The sequence below is a fragment of the Eumetopias jubatus genome, unplaced genomic scaffold, assembly GCF_037043125.1.
Source record: "Eumetopias jubatus isolate StellerSeaLion01/CBP00866 unplaced genomic scaffold, mEumJub1_p1.0 scaffold_13, whole genome shotgun sequence".
In the NCBI taxonomy this organism is placed as follows: domain Eukaryota; kingdom Metazoa; phylum Chordata; class Mammalia; order Carnivora; family Otariidae; genus Eumetopias; species Eumetopias jubatus.
The window spans coordinates 53,893,334-53,912,942 of NW_028274819.1; the positions used below are offsets into that span (position 1 = coordinate 53,893,334).

General features: G+C 51.6%; 3 protein-coding genes across 7 annotated transcripts; 1 reads left to right on the plus strand and 2 right to left on the minus strand.

Annotated features, from left to right (window-relative positions):
• Positions 1-2: 2 nt before the first annotated feature.
• LAMTOR1 (late endosomal/lysosomal adaptor, MAPK and MTOR activator 1) lies at positions 3-5,794 on the minus strand. The gene is made up of 5 exons (XM_028115807.2): positions 5,625-5,794; positions 1,862-2,007; positions 1,534-1,611; positions 962-1,088; positions 3-624 (listed from the first exon to the last, which is right to left on the minus strand). The coding sequence occupies exons 1-5, from the start codon at positions 5,664-5,666 to the stop codon at positions 532-534; spliced, it is 486 nt and encodes a 161-aa protein (XP_027971608.1). The 5' UTR covers positions 5,667-5,794; the 3' UTR covers positions 3-531.
• A 178-nt stretch (positions 5,795-5,972) lies between these two features.
• Positions 5,973-12,598, plus strand: LOC114218646 (transmembrane O-methyltransferase). The gene is made up of 3 exons (XM_028115819.2): positions 5,973-8,465; positions 9,542-9,738; positions 10,235-12,598. The coding sequence occupies exons 1-3, from the start codon at positions 8,207-8,209 to the stop codon at positions 10,553-10,555; spliced, it is 777 nt and encodes a 258-aa protein (XP_027971620.1). The 5' UTR covers positions 5,973-8,206; the 3' UTR covers positions 10,556-12,598.
• ANAPC15 (anaphase promoting complex subunit 15) lies at positions 11,214-14,537 on the minus strand. 5 transcript variants are annotated; one of them, XM_088017614.1, is made up of 6 exons: positions 14,433-14,463; positions 13,165-13,245; positions 12,898-13,027; positions 12,161-12,220; positions 11,696-11,833; positions 11,214-11,557 (listed from the first exon to the last, which is right to left on the minus strand). In XM_088017614.1, exons 3-6 carry the CDS (start codon positions 13,015-13,017, stop codon positions 11,498-11,500), a joined length of 378 nt encoding a protein of 125 aa, XP_087873740.1. In that variant the 5' UTR covers positions 13,018-13,027; positions 13,165-13,245; positions 14,433-14,463; the 3' UTR covers positions 11,214-11,497. The 5 variants fall into 5 exon arrangements, with proteins under 5 accessions (XP_087873740.1, XP_027971610.1, XP_027971609.1 ...); XM_028115809.2 differs by lacking the exon at positions 13,165-13,245 and having other exon boundaries at positions 11,214-11,545; positions 14,433-14,537; XM_028115808.2 differs by lacking the exon at positions 13,165-13,245 and having other exon boundaries at positions 14,433-14,537.
• Between the last annotated feature and the right edge of the window lie 5,072 nt (positions 14,538-19,609).

The window sequence follows — 19,609 nt, forward strand, 5'->3', positions numbered from 1 at the left end:
GATGAATACACTTCCTTTATCGAGGGCGACAAACCAAAACAAAACCCCAAAACCCCAAACATGTAAAAACCCAGGGTGCTAGAAATACAAACTCAATTCATTCAAATTCAAGCTCGTCCAGACCCTGGTCACAAACCCTAGTGAGGTGCATGTGAGCACCAAGTCAGGGAGAAGGAGACAGGAGTGAGGCCAAGAGAAAGGGTGGGAAGGGGGCCCCCACAGGCCCCCTAGGGATCACCCTCACAGTGGTACCTCCAACTTCCCAGTGACGGTGAAGACCTACTAGGCCCTAACCTTTCAATCCCCACCTCATCCCTGGCCAGGGCTATGAACACCAGTCCCAAATGGTTCTGCCCTCCCTTGCTCCGTCCTCACTTGCTGAGGCTTCCAGCCTCACTCTTCTCCTCCTCCACACTCTTCTCTGTGATTAGTAGCAGGTTAGGGTACTGTGTGAGCCGCAGTGAGGCTGGGGGCCAGGGGAGGCAGGGTGGAGACGGGGTGAAGAGAAGAGCTGTCCAAGGATCCCTCTCTTCATGGGATCCCAAACTGTACAACCAGCTCCTCTTTTGCGTCCACTCGGATCTGAGAAAGTGCACTGTAGGCATAAGCAGCTATCCTGGAGACCTGAGACAGAGGGGCCAGGGACAAGAGGAACGGAGAGAGGCAGTGAGAAGGGAGATCCAGAAAGCCGGGGAGGGGGATTGGGTGGCGAGAGAGGAGGGGATGGTGAGGGACAGGGAGCCAAAGAGAAAGGCAGGGATGGGAAAGACGGCAAAGAACAAAGGGGAGGGAGAAAATAAAGGTGGAAAGAAGAAGATACAAAGTACGAGAGGTGAGGGTGAGTGGGGTACACGAGCTACCAGGCTCCCTAACTCCACTTCCCTACCACCTCTGAGACGGAGAGGGTGAACCCTCTGCCACAGCCTGGGCGGTGAGGGAAGGGTAGGCAGGGGCGGCTCACCTGCTGCAGGTCGGAGAAGGGGATGGGCTCGCTGGCCAGCACTTGGTGGGGCTGGCTGGTGAGAGATGGCAGCGGCGGCAGCTTCTTCCAGTGGGTCAGGCTGCTGCTCAGCACAGCCAAGCGGGTGCTGGCCAAGAGGATGGAGGGGGGTGGGCGGTCAGGCCGGTCTGCCCTGGTCTGCCCTGCCCTGCCCAGCCCAGGCATGCCTCGCTCCCTCAGGCCAGAGAAGCAGGGTGACAAGCACCTCCGCTCACCACAAACTCGCTCCAGGCCCACCTCCCTTGGCCTCCGCACCCTTGAGGGCCACGGGGCAAACAGGGCTGACATGAACATCTGCTGCGGTACCAGAGAGATTTGTTATCAGTCTCCTGGGCTGCACCCAAACAAGAAGCGTGGACTGGGGCTCAGGCTCCAAAGCTGGATAAGGGATGGAGGGGCAGGGAGGAGCCCAAGGAGCCCGACCGGGGTGGGGTGCGTGTGTGTGTGTGTGTGTGTGTGTGTGTGTGTGTGTGTGTGTGCGCGCGCGTGTGCGTGTGCATGTGCATGTGTGTCCGAAGCTGGCCAGGTCTCACCTGTACTGCCTTGCCCGGTCCATGTACTCATGCTGCTCCATGCCCTGGGAGTCCGCGGCAGACACATCAATGATGTTGCTTTGGGGAGAAGAGGCAGAGAGAACATGACAGGTGCTTCAAGAGGGACACGCAGGATTCACTGCCAAGTGCCAACTCCGGGGCTATCTGACCCCAGTGTCCCTGCCTGCCCACTGGAGCAGGGCTGGGCCCAGAGGCACCTCTAGCCACTGACCTTGTCCCATCCCCCATGTCCTGGGCCCAGCCCCTCTATCCCATCCTTTAACATCGATGGAGAAGCTCTGCCCAGGCTTGGTCCTTTGGTGCTCACCTGGCTGTCTTAGCAAGGATGGAGGAGAGCAGGGCCTGCTCATCTGTGCGAGTGGGAGGCAGGCTGTGGTAGTTGGGCTCAGCTCCATTGAGGGCTTTGGTAGGGGGGCTGCTAGGGTCCAGCAGCAGCTTCCGTTCCTCTCGGTCCTAGGAGAGGCCATAGGGGAGAAGTCAGCCCTGGAGCCTTTAGCTGCCTTTCCTGGGCTCTTCTCTCAGCCCAGCTCTGACCTTTAAGCACCAAAAAATACCCTAAGTGCCTAAGTGTGTGGAATGTCAGCTAAGGCTCAGTCCTGCCTGCCCTTGGGAGCTCAGCTGAGTTGGTGGTCTGGGATGAATCAAAGTGGAACCAAGCAGTCCTAGAGGCCCTGAAAGGATGGACAGAGGCACAAAGCATGTATTCAGTAACAGCTCTAGAGCTTCAGAAAACAGTCTAGCACCTGATGCAGGTCAGGAGCCTAAGAATGGCACTCCTGATCCCCCAAACAATTCTATTCCTTGTATAATGTCAGGGCAGGAGTCCCAGCCTCTGGGTCACACAGTCCCAGTGTGCCCCCTTCTTGAGGGCAGGTCCCTTCTACTCTCAAGTGTTCACTCTCCTCTGATGCTCTCTTTGTATACAACTCCCAGAACCAAACCTGATGCACCTGGTGAAACCTGACCTGACATGGAGCTGCTCCCTCCCTTGCCATGCCACCACACCTCTAGTAGTGTGGTTTTGCTAATTTTCAGTAGTCCTGTTACTGCTAGCCAACACTGATAATTACAACTCCCAGAACTAACCTGGGGCCAGACCAAGTCTCCCTGGTTCCTCACATTTCTGTGTGGTTTTCTCCTCGTTCTAATCTACTGCAATCTCTGGATACAACCCTGCCTTGAGCCCATCCGCTGCAAATCCCTGCTGGCTTTGTGTCAGCTACAAATTGGATAAGCTGACCTGCTGGGTATCTATCCAAGCCGTAAAGAGCAAGGGTGCCCAGGACAAAGCCAAGGACAAGGGGGCCATCCTGCCTAATGCTGACTCACAAACCCTCAGTGCCAGACCACCAGTGCTCCACTCCAGCCCACTTTCAGTTCCTACCACAGACCTTCCCACTGCGGGCTCCCAGCTCCCCTGGCCACAACTCCACAACGCTCCTTACAGAGGGCCACTTCCTCCTGCCCGCCTGCCCCACCCTAGGGCAGGCCCTTTTCACAATACTCTTCCTTCTCAACCCTAGGTTGCCCAAGTGTCCCCAGTTCCCAAAAGCATGAGACAGAAGCTGTGGGATTCTACCCTATCACCTCCCAACTCCTCGACACAACCCCTCCTCCTTAAAACACAGGCTAAATATTAAAGGGCTAGAAAGACAAAATTATTTGCCAAAGATCAAACTATCTCAAAGGAAAGCTAGCTTCAAAATGAACCCTGAGTTTGATTCCTGTGTGTCATCCTTCCCCCAACCCTACTTGAGACAGATCTTCCTGCAGGACTGGGTAGTTTTCCCCCCATCAGGGGTTCTTCAAGAACAACGTTGTTTTCCTGAGACCTACACTCCCAGAAGAGGCCAGGCTACCCCCATCAGAGTGGACAAATAACATCACCCCACCCCCAAAAGGCCAAGTGCAGCATGGAGGAGGTTTTTCACACCAAGGTCTGTCCCTGAGTCAGTGTCAAGCCAAGAGTCAGGATTCCACTGTTTACCCTAGCACAAACACATATATGTGGCCTGCCCATGATTACCCACCTGGTCTATGGGCACAGCTAAAAGAGACAGCTTGGCCCAATGGATAAAGCACATGGCTTGGTATCAAGACACCATGGCTGTGGCACTACTCAGCTCTGTATCCTTGGTTAAATCACTTAGTCTTTCTAAACTTTTTCTTGCCTTTATTTTTTTTAAGATTTTATTTATTTGACAGAGAGAGACACAGAGAGAGAGGGAACACAAGCAGGGGGAGTGGGAGGGAGAAGCAGGCTTCCTGAGGAGCAGGGAGCCCAATGTGGGGCTCGATCCGAGGACCCTGGGATCATGATCTGAGCCGAAGGCAGACGCTTAACGACTGAGCCACCCAGGCGCCCCTTTTTCTTGCCTTTAAATACATAACCTGTACCTATATGACAAACGCTTGGCATAAACCAAATGAAAGAACTATAAAGGCCTTTGAAAAATGCATCATACATTTTTTTATTAAAATAAAGGAGCAGAGATGAGAATGGGAAAGCGGCCTGTCCAACAGCTAGCTGAGAGAGGGACTCTGAGATAGTGAAGGGTATGGAATAGACTTTTGCCACACGAAGCCTTAAATCACCCAGCACTGATCGAGCACCGTTCTGGGGGTTAAATACAGAAGTGAGAGCCTGTCAAGAAGGTGAAATTCAGGAAAGCAGCAAGCCCAGTTCTCCCAACTAGAAGCTGGTATCCTTTCTTAGAAGACACTAACCCTTCTTGATTCATTCCCTGCAAGAGTCTGTATTACTCTTTAGGGGACAATCTCCCACTATGCCACAGTTTTCCCAGTAGGCAGGCATACTGTGTCCTCTACGAGGCTGGGATGAAGTGAGGGGTAGTGGGCATGAGGCATGCCTAACATAAGGCATAGGAAATAAAAGTATGTGTTCACTGAGTGGGAAATTAATGAGGCCCAGGAGCCACTCATGCCTCTCATACAAATGACATTTTCCTAACCTTAAGTCCTTAACCTAAAATAGGTTCATGTGAGTCACTGGGGAAAGACCTACTTCCCGAATACCAGTAACAAAATCCATTTCTGTTACCATCTTCCCCACCAGACTCTGAGCTACTTGCTGAAGTCTTTCTATCATGTCCGTTTCTAGAATGTGTTGAAATGTAGAATCCAGGCTTACAGACAATAAAAAAGGTGAGTGGCCAAGAGCTTGAGACTTCATCCTCAGGAAGGTCTCCCCACTCTTAAAAGATCAAGCAGGTAGGGCAGGCTTTAAGGTGTGGGGAGAAGTGAGAATGCACCAAGAGGAAGAGGGAGAATTTAAAACCGCACAGGTTTCTCAGCCTAATCCCCTGTGCAAAGGGATCAGATCTACAGTCAAATTCCCAGGACAGGCACCCTCTCTAGCTGAAGGAACCTTCAGGCCCCAAGCAAAAACTGCACTGAGGCAGGCCAAACGGAGCTCCCCATCCCGTCTCTCTAATCCAATCCAGCCAGGGCGGAAACCCACTTTGTAGCTTCTCAAACAACTTCCCACATGTCTCGATGTCCTCACTGTCTCTATTAAATTCTTCACTGGTCAACTCAAATGCCACCTACTTCCAGAGGCCTTCTCTGACCCCAAACCAGCAGTGACCTTCCCTCTCCAACCCCAGGGACTGAGAGCATACACAAACTCCTGATTCATGTCAGGACAAACGAACTCTGAGCCTCAGCTTACCCGTCTCTAGAATGGATTCACAAAGCCCGCTCATACAAGCACAGAAAAAGCACAGGAAGCTGGGAAGACAGTTTCCCAGAGACCTAGGCTGAGGACCCTGAAAGCTATAAAGGTTTAAGGGTGGGATAAGATGAAAGGGGTGGGAGCAAGCGGGACAAGCGGCTGCCCCTACACCCCAATGCGGAGACTGTAGAGAAAGCTGGGGCTTTTAACAGGGATAGGAGCCTGGCCGGGCGTCCCCTCTGTAATCTGTCCCCTCCCGGCCTCCGTACTATACAAGCCCCGCACTCCCGCTCCTGCTCTTCTGCAGGTTTTCTTCTGGGCCCCACGCCCCAGCCTCTCAACCCTCATTCCCGAGCCTCGCCCGCCGCGGCCGCACCTGGTCCGAGTCCTCGTTCTCGCTGCTGTAGCAGCACCCCATGGCCGGGGTCGGGCCGGGCACTCAGGCCGCGCCGAGGAGGGACGGCGTCCGTCGGGAGCCCTTCCGGTCACATGACCCGTGGCCGCATCCAGCAAGCAGCCACCCGCCTCCCCGCCTATTCCTGCCCAGAGCCGCGCAGCGGCCGCCGCAAACCCGACTTCCGGCCCCGTCTCCACCGCGTGATCATCGCCAACCAATGGGAAGGGTCACCCCGCTTGACAAAATGCGAGACACGTGATGCGATGAAAAGGCGGGGCAGATCACATGACTTAAGCCTCTGCCCAGTCTTGCAGCGTGAGTCTTCTTTCACCCGCTCCAGAGGTCCTCGTAGTTTGTGGTCGCGTGGCTGCCAGGCTACCTTTCTGGGCCAGTGAGTGAACTTATCCCAAATGCCATCATGATTTGCTCTCCTAAATGCTATGCGAGGGGCGAGTGGGACTGAGGCCCTACACTCCTAGAGCACACAAGTCTCTGTGTACAAGCGTTGGACCCAGGTGCCCAGCCCCCAGTCGGGGGACACATAGAGTGTGGCGCCCAACGGAGTTCTCAGCCTGGACTGGGGATCGGAGACTTACTGGAAGAAAAGCCCTTATTCATACACAAACCAAAGCGGAGCAGAGCTCAAAACTGTAAGAGATACAGGCTACCTCACAGGCTTTGCCTTCAGGCATTTCTCTTCAATCTTGCCGGCCTTTTTACAGCAACCATAGTAATCTAACACACAATGCTCTTTTCTTAGAACCACCCCATATCTTCCCTTGGATGCTGAACACAGGTCCAGGTGTGTCATTCAAGATCTTGCAGAGCCTCTCACCTGCCTCCCATTCCAGCATTTGGGTCGTGGGGGCTGGTAGTGATGGTGGTGGCGGTGCAGGGATTGTAGTGATGCCTCACCAACCGTAAGAAAATATTTGCAGTTTCCCGACTGACCTCCTGGACTTTCCTCATGTGGCCTGGCACACTGTCTCCCCACCAGGTCTGTCTTCTGCCTTCAAGCCTCACTACAAACAGTATTCTCCTGATTGCCATCTTCAATCCCATTGTTTGGGCATGTCCAGTTCCCTGTGCTTAATCCCTATCCCGTGTTGATTCCTTCATTTATCGAATCAAAAATTACTGAGTGTCTGATGTGCCATATACTGTTCTGTCTAGATACATAGCAGTTCACAAAACAGCCCAAAGTCCCTGTATCCATGGAGCACTGCATTATGTTTTATTCTCCATTTTTGGATCAGTCTCTTCCTCCAAACTTGGGAGTTCCTGGAGGAAGGGGACAAGATCTGACTCCCCTCTGCGACCCACACCCTGGCATTTACTTAGACAAAATGTCAGTTGTCTGAACTGAGTAAATTACAGCCTCCCATCACCTTGGCTCACACCATGTCCCATGTTCTGCTACAAGGAGTTAGAGGAGAGGTCAGCAAACCCAGTAGCTCTTATTACCCCTCAGATCAAGACCCTGGAGTTCTGTACATTTTTTCAGCACTCGAGAAGGGTAAGAGTTAGCCCCACCTTGTTGCTGCAGCTAGTAACTTGAACTGCAGGTCTCAGGTGACAGCAGCAGCTTCTGCATCAATAATTGAGAGCAGGTCCAGCCTGCCTCAGGGTTCTCTGGTCCCAAGGACTCCCCCTCCTGTCCTATGCTCTGATCTTCCCCAAGCAGGAGCCTCCAGCCCAGGTAAGCAGGGCTCTTGAGTGTGGGTTCCCAAGCACACCAGTTCAAACTATCACTCACCTACTCACATCCATTTATATACTCTTACTTTCAATTTTAGTCCCCATCACCAGGGGCCTCACAAGGGGCAGAACTGGAGGAAAGGGAGGATGGTCCAGGGCACTCGAGAGGAGAAGGCACTTATCCCCCAAAGGGGGCCTGGAAGAAGAGGATCGAGTGGGGGGACTGTGTGCTGTGTCTGTACATGCTTGTAAAAGGAATTCTGAGAACAGAAAAGGCGAATGCAGGGGAGGGGAGACAGGTCTGGAGAGGAGATAGAGAATCAAGGATTCCTCCCACACTCAGGGAAGACCAGATGGAGGGATGGGAAGAAATCTCATCCTAACACCCTCTGGAGTGTTTTGATTGCCTTTTACTGAGACAGCACACAGGGTCTGAAGGGGTTTCTGACTACAAAGCTGTGCTCTTTTGCTCCACACTAACGGGTCTCGGAAGAGAAGGCAGAGGGTAGGGAGGGTGGAGGATATCTCAGAGGAGGTCTGCAGAAAGCAGTCCAGAAGGGGTGACTACAGAGATGAGGAGAAACAGGTGGAAGAAGCCAGGTGAAGATAGGACCAAGGGGTAGAAGTGGGAAGAGTTGGTTTGGGGGTGGGTGCACAACACACACTAGCATGAAGTACTTGAAAGTACATGGGCTTGAAATTGGACCAATTCAGATTCAAATCCCAGTTCTGCTGTGTGACTCTGGACAAAAGACAGCCTTCCTGAGCTATGGTTTGTAAAATATAGGAATACAAATGACAAGCAATGGTGGGTGTGGGTTTCCCTCCCTGCCTCCCTTCACCCCAGAGCCCTGGTAGGGACCATGTCCCCCGCCATCGCACTGGCCTTCCTGCCCCTGGTGGTGACACTGCTGGTGCGATACCGGCACTACTTCCGACTGCTGGTGCGTATGGTCTTGCTGCGGAGCCTCCGAGACTGCCTTTCAGGGCTGCGGACTGAGGAGCGGGCCTTCAGCTATGTGCTCACCCATGCCCTGCCTGGGGACCCCAGTCACATCCTCACCACCCTGGACCACTGGAGCAGCCACTGCGAGTACCTGGGCCACATGGGGCCTGTCAAAGGTCAGTGTTCCTTAGCCTTCTGCTCCAGGAAGCACCCCCAAGATGGTAAGGAAGGTCTGGGATCTGCCGCTGCCTACTGGGTGCATTGGGCAGGTTCCTGATCCTATCTGGGTCTTTCTCTCCTCTGCAAATGAGGGGGCTAGGCAAAGTTACTCACTCATCTAGCAAACACTTATTGCCACCCTTCTGTGCTAGGCCTATACTAGGTGCTGGGTGGGAAAAGGAGGCAGAGGCCACACAGATGAATCAGCCACAAATGCTGGCCTCAAAGGGGACATAATATAAAGGGGACAACCATTTCAGCACATAACCCATAACCTTCTAATTACCTGTGCTAAGCATTTCTCCCCCACACCGTGGAGGCTCCCACATCCCATTCAGCTGCCTGGCTTTGTCTGAGTCCCGGCTCCTGCTTTTAGAGTCTGAAGAAATTTTTTAAATTCCAAGGTTAGAAAGATATTCAATGAATAAAACAAGGGGGAATGAAACTGGAAGTTCTAGCGAAGGTCTCTCAGAAGCCTGGTAGTTGTTTCTGCTTGAGCCCTCCTGAAGAAAGCAACACTTACACAGAGCCTAGAAGAACTGCTTCCAGCTTGGCTAAGCAGATAAAGACAGGGGTGGGGAGGGGCAAAGCCAGTCACATATGCTAATGCAGCATGATGGAATGAGCCAGCATTGACTTGGTTGACTCTGGGTACAGTGCTTGGGAGGGCTGTGATACAGGCTACAGATGGGAAGAACTGGAAAGTTTGGATAGGATCGGGTCCAAGAAGGTCCCGAATGTCAGGCTGAGGATCTCAAGTTCAATCTCAAAGGCCTTGAGGATCATAGGAACCAAGGAACAACAGGGTCAGATCTGTTTGTTGGAAAGATGCCTACTGGCTGGTATGAAAAGGAGCATGAAGGAGGCAAGCCTGGAGGGGCAAGGGGACCAGTGGGGGCAGCTGGAACTGTAGTCTGAGAAGACCCCAGCTGGTTGGGGGTTGCAGTGAGGCAGGTGGGCATTTGAGATCCCTTTCTATCAGGGGCCCTGCATCTGTCTCCCATGTCTGCTGCAACAGCCATCTTCCCCCCAGGTCAGATCCTGATGCGGCTGGTGGAGGAGAAGGCCCCTGCTTGCGTGCTAGAGCTGGGCACCCACTGCGGGTACTCCACATTGCTTATTGCCCGTGCCCTGCCCCCCGGGGGCCGCCTTCTCACCGTGGAGTGGGACCCACGCATGGCAGCAGTAGCTGAAAAACTCATCCGCCTGGCTGGCTTCGACGAGCGCACGGTCAGCCCCCACCTCCCCAACCCTTGTCTCTTCCCTTCCACCCCCAGCCTTGCCCTAGCCAGGCCCCCCAGTGAGGGAATCCCACCTAGGAGAAGGCAGCAGCTCCACATAGGGGACTGTGACCCTTGGTGATGTATGAACTCCTGCCCTTCTGTTCCAAGTCATTTGCTCGTATTTGCTGCTGGATGACAAAGGAGCAGTTAAGAGGAAGGTCTCTGGAGTCCAGCAAATCTGGGTCCAAACCTTGTCTACGTCTTGTGAGCTTTATGACCTTGGGCAAAGCACTTATTCTCCGAATCTCAGCTTCATCGCTGGCAGAATGGAAATCACAATACTGATGCTGACCTCTTGGGTTTTTCTGAGGACAGAGGAAATGTGAGAATACTCATGGGGACCTAGGCCAGGACTTGGCATAAAGTAAGCCAGATCCTACGGGAGTTTAGTGTGGGAGAACAGTCCCTCCCACCCTCACCTCCAGCTCCTCCCACTCCCACAGGTGGAGCTCATTGTGAGTAGCTCAGAGGAGGTGATCCCACGCCTACAAACCCAGTACCAGCTGAGTTGGGCAGACATGGTGCTCCTGGCACACCGGCCCCGATGTTACCTGCGAGACCTGCAGCTGCTGGAGGCCCATGCCCTGCTGCCAGCTGGTGCCACTGTGTTGGCTGACCACGTGCTCTTCCCTGGTGCACCTCGCTTCCTGCAGTATGCCAAGAACTGTGGCCGCTACCGCTGCCGCCTCCACCACACTGGCCTCCCAGACTTCCCTGCCATCAAGGACGGCATAGCCCAGCTCACCTATGCAGGGCCTGGCTGAGGTCCAGGCCCAGGGGTACTTACTGCTACCCCTCCACCCCGCCCCCCAAGCAAGGACCTCAGAACATCCCCTCCCCCCACTGCTTGTGGCCTGACACATGCTGAGCTCGGGGGAGGGGGGTGGGGGGGGAAGGCTATCCTCCCACCTTTGCCCTACTCCTGTTCCACACTGATTCAGGCATCAAGTTCTGTCAGATTGCTTGGTCCCACTGGCCCCTCTCCTTCCAAAAAGAGTCATGGATTAACAGGCAAGAGTCCTGAGCTCCCAACCCAACTCTATCACTGATTTTCTGGGTGACTCCAAAGGAGTCCCTGTGCTGCTCTGAGATTTAATCTGCTTTCTTAACACTAAGGAAGCTGGCTGGAAGAGCTCCAGGGGCGTCCCAGCTCTGGGCCTTAGAAAGCCTGCCCTCCCCAGCCCATGCAGTTCCAGGTGGGATCAGAGGAAACAGGGAGGCTCTGAAGGAATATATGAGTATAAGCTGGGCCAGAGATGGAGCCTGGGCCCAGAGCCAGGGACACCCTGGCCTGCCTTAGCCCTGGACCGCATGGTCAGGTAGGCTTGCCCTAAGTCCCCTGTATGCCCTCTCCCTAAAGCTCAAGAGAAGATGCTGGATTCCTCTGGGCCCCACCAACAAATAGGGAATAGACACGGGGGGGAAAAAATCAGTCCTGTGTCTTTATTAAAGGGAGTTAGAAAGAGACTATACCTGGCAACCAAAGGGCGAAGTACTAGGCAGAAAGGTGGGTTGGGCTCAGGCCCTGGGGACTCAAGGGCAAACTGATGGCCTGGGAGGGGCCAAGGAGACCAGTTCCTGGCAGCAGCTGAAGAAATACCCAAGGGTGAGCTTTCAGGCAGTGGGGCAAACAGCTGGTTCTGCAGGGGATGCAGGGTAAGTTCGGCTGGCCTGGAATTTCCCTGAGGCCACCCTGCCTTGTCTACCTAGATCATCCACTGGTCCTGATCTTGTTCGTTGCCTTCCATGTCCACCTGGAGAGAAGGCTGGGTGTGGGTGGGACGGGGCCTCAGCCACCCAGCCAGCCCCAGTCCCAGATCCTGCCCGTCTGGAACCAGAGTCTCTGTAACCCTTGGCCACCAGTTGGGTCAGGGGTAGGGGCCCTCCCCCACACCCCTGCCTACCTCATTGACCTCTCCGTCATCAGGTGACTCATTGTAGTCATTCATCTCATCCATGTCCTGCATGTCCTCATCATCCTCTGAGTCCTCTTCACTATCTTCATCATCATCTTCATCCTCCTCTTCCTCATCATCATAGTGCTGGTGAGGCAGGGGAGAGCCTATAGGCTCTATAGGGCTGCCTGGACCAGTTCAAGGGCTGGTCCACTTGGAGCCAGTCTCTGGGAACAATGAATGACCCTCCATTCCCCAACCTTGCCCCGCCCCTTTGAGTCTAGGAAGCTGATGCATGTTCTGCAGGACCTTAGTGCTGGGTCCAATGGCCACCCACTCTACACCCCCTTTACAGCCTCCACCCAGAGCTGAGGAACACAACTGCTCTGGGACCAGAGGCAGGACTTTCAGAAGTAGAGCAGAGCCTTGGTCCACCTGGGCTCCACACAAGCCCTACCTGCTGGAACCACTCACCTCCGAGGCCGGCTTGCCAATAGGTACCAGGTTGTTGTCTTTCTCTGCGATGCTCTGGAGCTATGGCCAAAGTGGGAGGAGAGCATGGTCAGGGTGCAAGCAGGACAGGTCAGGGACATGGGACTGGCCCTTCTGCCCCTAAGATGACCCCTTAAATGTGGAGAAGCTTCCTTCCAGTTTCCAGAAAGAGACAATCCCTTTATCTCTTGTCATCTGCCACTTACTTACAAACTTGATCCAACTACATAAACTCTCTGGGCCATGGTTTCCTCATAAGATTACCGTGAGGGTGGGGCGCCTGGGTGGCTCAGCTGGTTAAGCGACTGCCTTCGGCTCAGGTCATGATCCTGGAGTCCCGGGATCGAGTCCCGCATCGGGCTCCCTGCTCAGCAGGGAGTCTGCTTCTCCCTCTGACCCTCTTCCCTCTTGTGCTATCACTCAAATAAATAAATAAAATCTTAAAAAAAAAAAAGATTACTGTGAGGGTGAAGTGAGAGACTATCAGTCTAGAATATCACATCTACTAGGTCCTCAATAAAGTCAAAACTATTTCCTATGCTTTAGGGAAAAGAGCCTAGGCTCCAGTCTGGCCCAGAAGTCCCATGGGCCCACAGTAAATCAGGGTCATACAAAGATGTGAACCTAGGCCTCCTGCCTCCCAGCTTGATTGTTCCCAACCCAGGGCAAAAAGCTCCTCCCTGACTGAGGCTCCACCACTATGCCAGGTCCTTACTCACCCAGGCCTGATGCTGTTGTTCTTGCTGCTGCAGCTCTGTCTCCTCCACACAGGGTCGATCCAGATTAAACCACAGTGTCTCAGTCACACGGGGGAAGAGTGAGGGAAACAAAGTGGACATGGCTCCTAGACTGAGGTAAAGGGCCAGGTGAATCCAGCTGTCAGATGTCTTTGGTTGGGGGTTTTATTTGGTTACAGTTTAATTTGGGGATGGGGTGGAGTAGAAGGTAGCAGGGAAATCGCTCTTCTCTGTGGGAATCAGACAGACCTGGGTTTGAGTCCTGGCTCCACCACTTACTAGCTGTTTGACCTTGGCCAAGTCACTTAACCTGAGCCTCAGTTTCCTCATCTGTAAAATGGGGAATAATAACAATTATACTACGCCCTCATAGTTATTCTGATAATTAATTTACTATATGGAGAAGTAAAGTGGTTTAAACTGTTCGCAGGGAAGAGAATGGAAGCCAAATGTAAAGTTATGAATCCAGAATGCAGACTGGCATTACAAAATTAGACAAAATTAGAGGTAGCAGGGCTCCACTGACACTATCTTTACCTCCTCCAAACAGTAAGACCTACTTTTTGCCCCTCTACGATGATCCGTACCATACTTACCCAGTGTCAGAAATTTAGGACACTCATCACCTCTCTCATGAACCACAGCTGACTGGGGTGGGGGTGGGGTACCACGTGCAGTATGGTTCAGAAAGACATTCTAAAGGCCTAAATGGATAAGTAAGTAAATGGAAGGCTGAATGAACTATCATGTGAGAGAGTAAGTAAATTCGGCACGGATTAAGCAGCTGAGGGGACTGACCAGAAAGGTCCCGGAGAATCTGAATTAAAACCTTTCACCTCACAGGAAAATTTGAGGCCCTGGGACAGGCAACGACTGGCTCTAGATCACAAGTGAGTTGGGGCATCGAATTCCCACCGGGAAGAAGTCGAGGCCAGGCACTGGAGGAGATGAGCAGGAGAAAAGGACATACGTCTAGTTCTGCTTTTGCCCTAAATTCATGTGACCGATCTTGGGCCAGCCGCTGCCCTTCCGTGAACCTCGGCTTCCCGGCCAATGTCACCAGCACACCAGCACCCATCCTCAAATCCCGTTAAGTAGGAGAGGCCAGAGACTGAGGTTCCGAAAGCCCACCCCTCGCCTCAAAGCCACCGCCCATTCTTTGCTTATTATGATAATGACCGAGGGGTTGGACCAACACGAAGAATGCAGGGGCGGGATTCTAATAGGCATTTGCCCTTATAGGGTTGCTAATCGCGAAAGGAGCGGGGCCTGAATAGGGCCAATTAACTGGAAGAAATGCTGGGTGACAGAAAGAAACACCAATGAGTGACGGATCTTGGGCGACGGGGTGGGGCTTAGCCTCGAGGAAGCGGCCAATGAGCTGGAGCTCTTTAATGTTAAAAGGCGTCTGAACGTGGAGGTCCTGAGGAGCCGGGGCAGGGCCACGGGGTTTCTCTGGGGGAGGGAGAAGAGAAGGGGCAGGGAGAGAGCGGCCGTAACCTGGCTTCTGTACTTACCGCGCCGGGAGGCGGCAGCCGGCGGCAACCCGGAAGCACTTCTCTCGGGCTGAGCGGAAGAGCCCGCCAGAACCTGAGAAACACCAACGCATGCGCCTTTGGTCTTCTTTTGTTTCCCGCTCCCGCCCACCACACCGGATGTGACGTTACACACCTTAGTCACATCGTTAAGGTTGGAAATTTGCCTACTCTATTGGTCCTTCCTTGAGCCTCCGCTCTTCGGCTTCTCCAGCCTGGCCCCTCCCCAACAGCCCATTTAACCCCTCCCCTTCGTCCCCAGCCAGGATCTGCCTGCCAACCCCTGCTGAAAAATAGCTGGCAGCAACCTCCTTTAGTATTAGGACTGCTTGTCCTGCCGGGTCCCAGGAAAATTCGTCTGCTTCTACATTAAAGAGTAAAATTTGCCTCTTGAAAATGTCCACCGTTTTCATTCATTCAACAAATACCTACTGAGTGCCTTACTATATGCCTGTTACTAGTCTAAGTAGTGGTTATACAATGGTGAATAAAACAGACCGCCCAAAAATCTCCATGCAGCTTCCATTCTAATGGGAGAGATAAACAACAAAGAAAATAGATAAGGGGCGCCTGGGTGGCTCAGTTGGTTAAGTGGCTGCCTTCGGCTCAGGTCATGATCCCAGGCTCCCAGGATCGAGCCCTGCGTCAGGCTCCCTGCTCAGCGGGGAGCCTGCTTCTCCCTCTCCCTCTGCCTGCCTCTATGCCTACTTGTGCTCTCTCTCTCTCTCTGTCAAATAAATAAATAAAATCTTAAAAAAAAAGATAGATAAAATATATAGTTTTAAGACTGCAGTAAATACCTAGGAGAAAAAATAAATCAGAGAAACGGGGAGGGGAGAGGTTTTATTTTGGGGGGGCAAGGAAGACCTTACTAGGAAGATAACTTGAGTAAAGGTCTGAAGAAAAAGATTGGGGGGGCCCCACTGTTCTGATATTTAGGAAAGAGCATTTCAGAGAGGGAGCAAGTGCAAAGGGTCTAGAATGGCTGGAGCATCGAGTACTATGGTGAGAGCAGGAGAGGCGGACAGAGAGATAGCAGGAGCCAGACAATACAACCTTGCAAGTCACAATAATGACTTTAGCTTTTACTCCATGTTGAGAATCCTGTGAAGGGTTTTGAGCAGAGGATCCACACAATCTGATTTACATTTTAACAGAGTTACTCTGGCTATTCTACGAGGAATAAATTCAGGAGGGAGAGTGGCAGAAGCAGGGAGACCAACTGGGAGCCTATTACAATAATCCAGAGGTGGGGGACGAGAAGTGGATGAATTTTGAATATATTTAGAGGGTAGGGACAAGAGAGCATGCTGACAGATTCGATGTGGAGTATCAGAGGAAGAAAGGAGCCAATTTTTAAGACTGAACAACTGGAAGACCAGTGTTGCTATTTCTTGAGATGTGAAAGACAAGGGAGATGTTGTTTTGTGGGGGGAACTATCTGGAGCTCATTTTTGGATGTATGGAGTTTGAAATGCTCATTGGAGTACAGATGGTGAGAGGGCAGGAGGAGGGGGGAGCAGGAGGTCTGAGGTCAGGGGAGAGATCTAGACTAGAGATACCAATTTGGGAGTTATCAGTACATAGATGGCATTTAAAGCCATGAGACTAGATGAGGTCATCCAAGAAGTGAGTGTAGATGGAAAATAGTTTCCTGCAACAGTCAGCATTTAAGGAAACTAGGAGAAGCAGCAAACCAGACTGAGGAAGGCCGAAAATATAAGTAGAAAAGCAGGCAAGCTGGGTGATATCCTGTAAGCTGAGTAAAGAAGGGGTATCCCGAAGGAGGCAGTGCTCTACTACAGCATCGTTCTGTACAAATTGTTTTTATTGTTTCTATTTGTTTCCCCAGTCCACCAGGATTTCTTGAGCACACAGACTTGAGTGGTTTCTATGTCGCCAGGACTCAGCCTGATTTCTCCCTTCTCCTGGATCCCTTATCTGTTCTTCTTGTGGCCCATGTACCCGTGAGTCTCTTGTCCTGCTTCTTTTCCTTATAGACTTCCTACCTCCAACACCCTTTGCCTCCCATGCTTCTGACCTAATGGAAATTCCCCTGTAAGCTAGAGTTTCTTACCAAGGTCTGCAGCCAGGTTCAACAAGCCATGGTGACTGGTTAGCTGGGGGGAGGGGAAAAGGGAATGGGAGAAGTGGAAATTTTTTGTGATTCCCTATTTTTGGCTTGGGCAACTCAGTCAATGATGGTGATATTTGTTTTACATTCATTATCCATCATTTAACCTTGCTTAGTGTTTAACTTCCTTTCATTTCAAGGATAATAAAACTAAGACTGAGAGGTTAAGAAATTTGCTTCATCTTCCTTCATTTGTTCCACTATTGGTCAACATTTATTGATTGCCAAGAAAATGCCAGATACCATGCTAGGCCCTAGGGACAGAAGCAGAAATAATCCCTGTCCTAGAGAAAAATATATCCAATGAGGACTAAAACAATTATAGACAATTATAGGAGAGGGTAGTAAATGTTAAAATCAATATATGTGGAGAGTATTATAAGAGCACAGAGGAAGGAGAGATGAATGGGTTCTGGAGAAACTGAGTTTAGACTATTGTTCCAGGGAAGGAAACATTTGAGAGGCCTTGAGGGATGAGTAGGAGTTTACCTGGTACACAAGTGAGAGAAGGTGATGTACAAAAGGCATTATTACCTTCAAGGACATGGAGTTGAAAGGTGATGATGATGTGTTTGAAGAATAGTGAAAATCCTTTCGGGCAGAACTAGGTATCTGGGGATAGAGAAAGGGAGATGAGAAAGAAAGTTAGGGGGACTCAGATGGGAAGGGCTTTGGTGGTCCTGAGATGGAGTGGACAGGGTGGAAGTCAGGCATCCTGGGCCTTACCTTGGCCCTACTGCTGACTTGCTGGGACCCAGGCAGATTCCACTCATCTCCCAGCTTCCGTTTTCTCTAACATAATATCCCAAACATGTCTCCAGCTCTAATGTGAGTTCCTGGAAGATACTCCTTAGACCTGGCCCTTCTGTCCTGAGATACTACTTGCTCTTTCATTGTGTATTACACAAGCCAGCCCTGGGCCGAAAGCAAGAGGTAGGATGATTTCTCAACAGTGAGAAATAAGTCCAGACAGAGCCCATAGGCTGGAGAGGAAAATCCGTGGCTCTGGGCAGAGAATTCTCCAGGATCTGGGAAGGACGAGAGCTGAGTGATGCAAATACAATACCTCCTTGCTACTTGTTCCTGAAATGCACTGAGTACATTCCCGCTCCAGAGCCTTCGGGCTTAAGGTTCCCTCTGCTTGGGACACATCCCTCTGGCCACATAAACTGACTGTTGGTTTCTTTTCTTTTTTGTAAAGTCAGTGCCTGACTTAAGCTTGGATTACTGAGGCATCCAATCCATAGCTATCTTTAATAAACCAAGAGCCACGCCACCTCCCCTCCCCTGAGGCTCCTTTATTTTGGGGATCTTGGCTGATTTTGATAACTGATCATTTGGGCCACTTGTCTGTTCTCTTCCCTCACTTTATTTTTTTTTAAAGATTTTATTTATTTATTTGAGAGAGAGAGCAAGACCAAGAGCACAAGCAGGGGGAGGAGCAGAGGGAGAGGGAGAAGCAGACTCCCCGCTGAGCAGGACTCTGGGATCATGACCTGAGCCAAAGGCAGACACTTAACCGACCAAGCCACCCAGGTGCCCCTCTTCTTTCACTTTAAATTCTCACTCTATTTTTTTTTAAGATTTTATTTATTTATTTATTTATTTTTTTTTTTTTTTTAAGACAAAGTGAGAGAGAGAGAAGGAGCAGAGGGAGAGGGACAAGGAGACTCCGCACCGAGTGCGAGCCTGACACAGGGCTCCATCTCAGGATTGTGAGATCATGACCAGAGCTGAAATCAAGAGTCGAACACTCGGGGCACCTGGGTGGCTCAATCGGTTAAGCGTCTGCCTTCAGCTTGGATCATGATCCCAGGGTTCTGGGATGGAGCCCCCTGTCGGGCTCCCTGCTCAGAGGGGAGCCTGCTTCTCCCTCCGCCTGCAGCTCCCCATGCTTGTACTCACTCTCTCTGTCAAAAAAAAAAAAAAAAGAGTCGGTTGCTCAACCAACTGATCCACCCAGGTGCCCCTAAATTCTTACTCTTAAGTTTTAAATTCACCGGATAAAGACTGAGCCCTCAAAATCCTAGGCCCCACGCTTGGGTGGCTCAGTTGGTTAAGCGACTGCCTTCGGCTCAGGTCATGATCCCAGAGTCCTGGGATGGAGTCCCACATCGGGCTCCCCGCTCAGCGGGGAGCCTGCTTCTCCCTCTGACCCTCTCCCCTCTCATGCTGTTTCTCTCTCTCTCTCTCAAATAAATAAATAAAATCTTAAAAAAAAAAAAATCCTAGGCCCCTACTGTGGACCCCAATAAAAGCAGAACCCCAGGCCCACATGCTCTCTCTACCGATGCCCTCACTGGGTGGCCCCAGGCCTACTGTGTAATGTCCAGGTTCTGTAGGTAATAAACCTTTCCTTCAAAGTCTCCTGATGGTTACCGCTGAAGGGCATCTTAAAATAAGAACCACAAGAGCCAGTCCAACCTCATCATTGCTTATTGATAGGCTGAGGCCGGCACAAAACAGTTGGTGTGGCTGGCAGGATAGCATGAAGCCTGTGCAGTTTCCTGAGGGGAATGCCCTTTTTCACCTGTAACTTGCTGACAAACCACCTCCCTCAGATGGGTAACCCTGTCTGAGAAAGAAGGACCATTTGTGGGGTCTCATACTGCTCTGTGCTTTTGCATATCGCTCTGTGGTGTGTGGTGTCCAACCCAAAAGGCCACAGCTGTCATAATAATCCAATGATCTCCCCAGAGTGCCGTGATCAAGACCATATGGTCTAATGAGATGATTAGACTACTAATTATAAAGGCCTTAATTGACCATTAAAGTGTGAAAGGATCCTTCACACCTCATGGCCTAGGGGAGCTGAGGACAGGAGATTGGATAACAAGGGTGTTATCATTGTCCAAGGAGAGGCTCTGGGCTAAAGGCACAAGGAAAAGAGGAAGACAGGAGACCTCCACCTGTGACTACTGAGTCAGTGGGTTGTGCCTGCACTACATGTCCTAATCCCGAAGAGTGAAATAGCTTTGCAACCAGAAATCAATGGCACCTCCAGAGAGAGAATACAACAGAGGCC

Bases quoted from the DNA above. Each gene is read 5' to 3' on its own strand.
- LAMTOR1 (XM_028115807.2), bottom strand. From the start codon at position 5,666: ATGGGGTGCTGCTACAGCAGCGAGAACGAGGACTCGGACCAG. The intron at 2,008-5,624 runs GTGCGGCCGCGG...GGCCTCTCCTAG, and splicing joins AGAACGAGGACTCGGACCAG to GACCGAGAGGAACGGAAGCT. The intron at 625-961 runs GTGAGCCGCCCC...CCTCTGTCTCAG, and splicing joins CCTTCTCCGACCTGCAGCAG to GTCTCCAGGATAGCTGCTTA.
- LOC114218646 (XM_028115819.2), top strand. From the start codon at position 8,207: ATGTCCCCCGCCATCGCACTGGCCTTCCTGCCCCTGGTGGTGACACTG. The intron at 8,466-9,541 runs GTCAGTGTTCCT...TCTTCCCCCCAG, and splicing joins CCACATGGGGCCTGTCAAAG to GTCAGATCCTGATGCGGCTG. The intron at 9,739-10,234 runs GTCAGCCCCCAC...CCACTCCCACAG, and splicing joins CTGGCTTCGACGAGCGCACG to GTGGAGCTCATTGTGAGTAG.
- ANAPC15 (XM_028115808.2), bottom strand. From the start codon at position 14,524: ATGCGTTGGTGTTTCTCAGGTTCTGGCGGGCTCTTCCGCTCAGCCCGA. The intron at 13,028-14,432 runs GTAAGTACAGAA...CCTTTACCTCAG, and splicing joins GGCTGCCGCCTCCCGGCGCG to TCTAGGAGCCATGTCCACTT. The intron at 11,834-12,160 runs GTGAGTGGTTCC...CTGCCTCACCAG, and splicing joins TTGGCAAGCCGGCCTCGGAG to CACTATGATGATGAGGAAGA.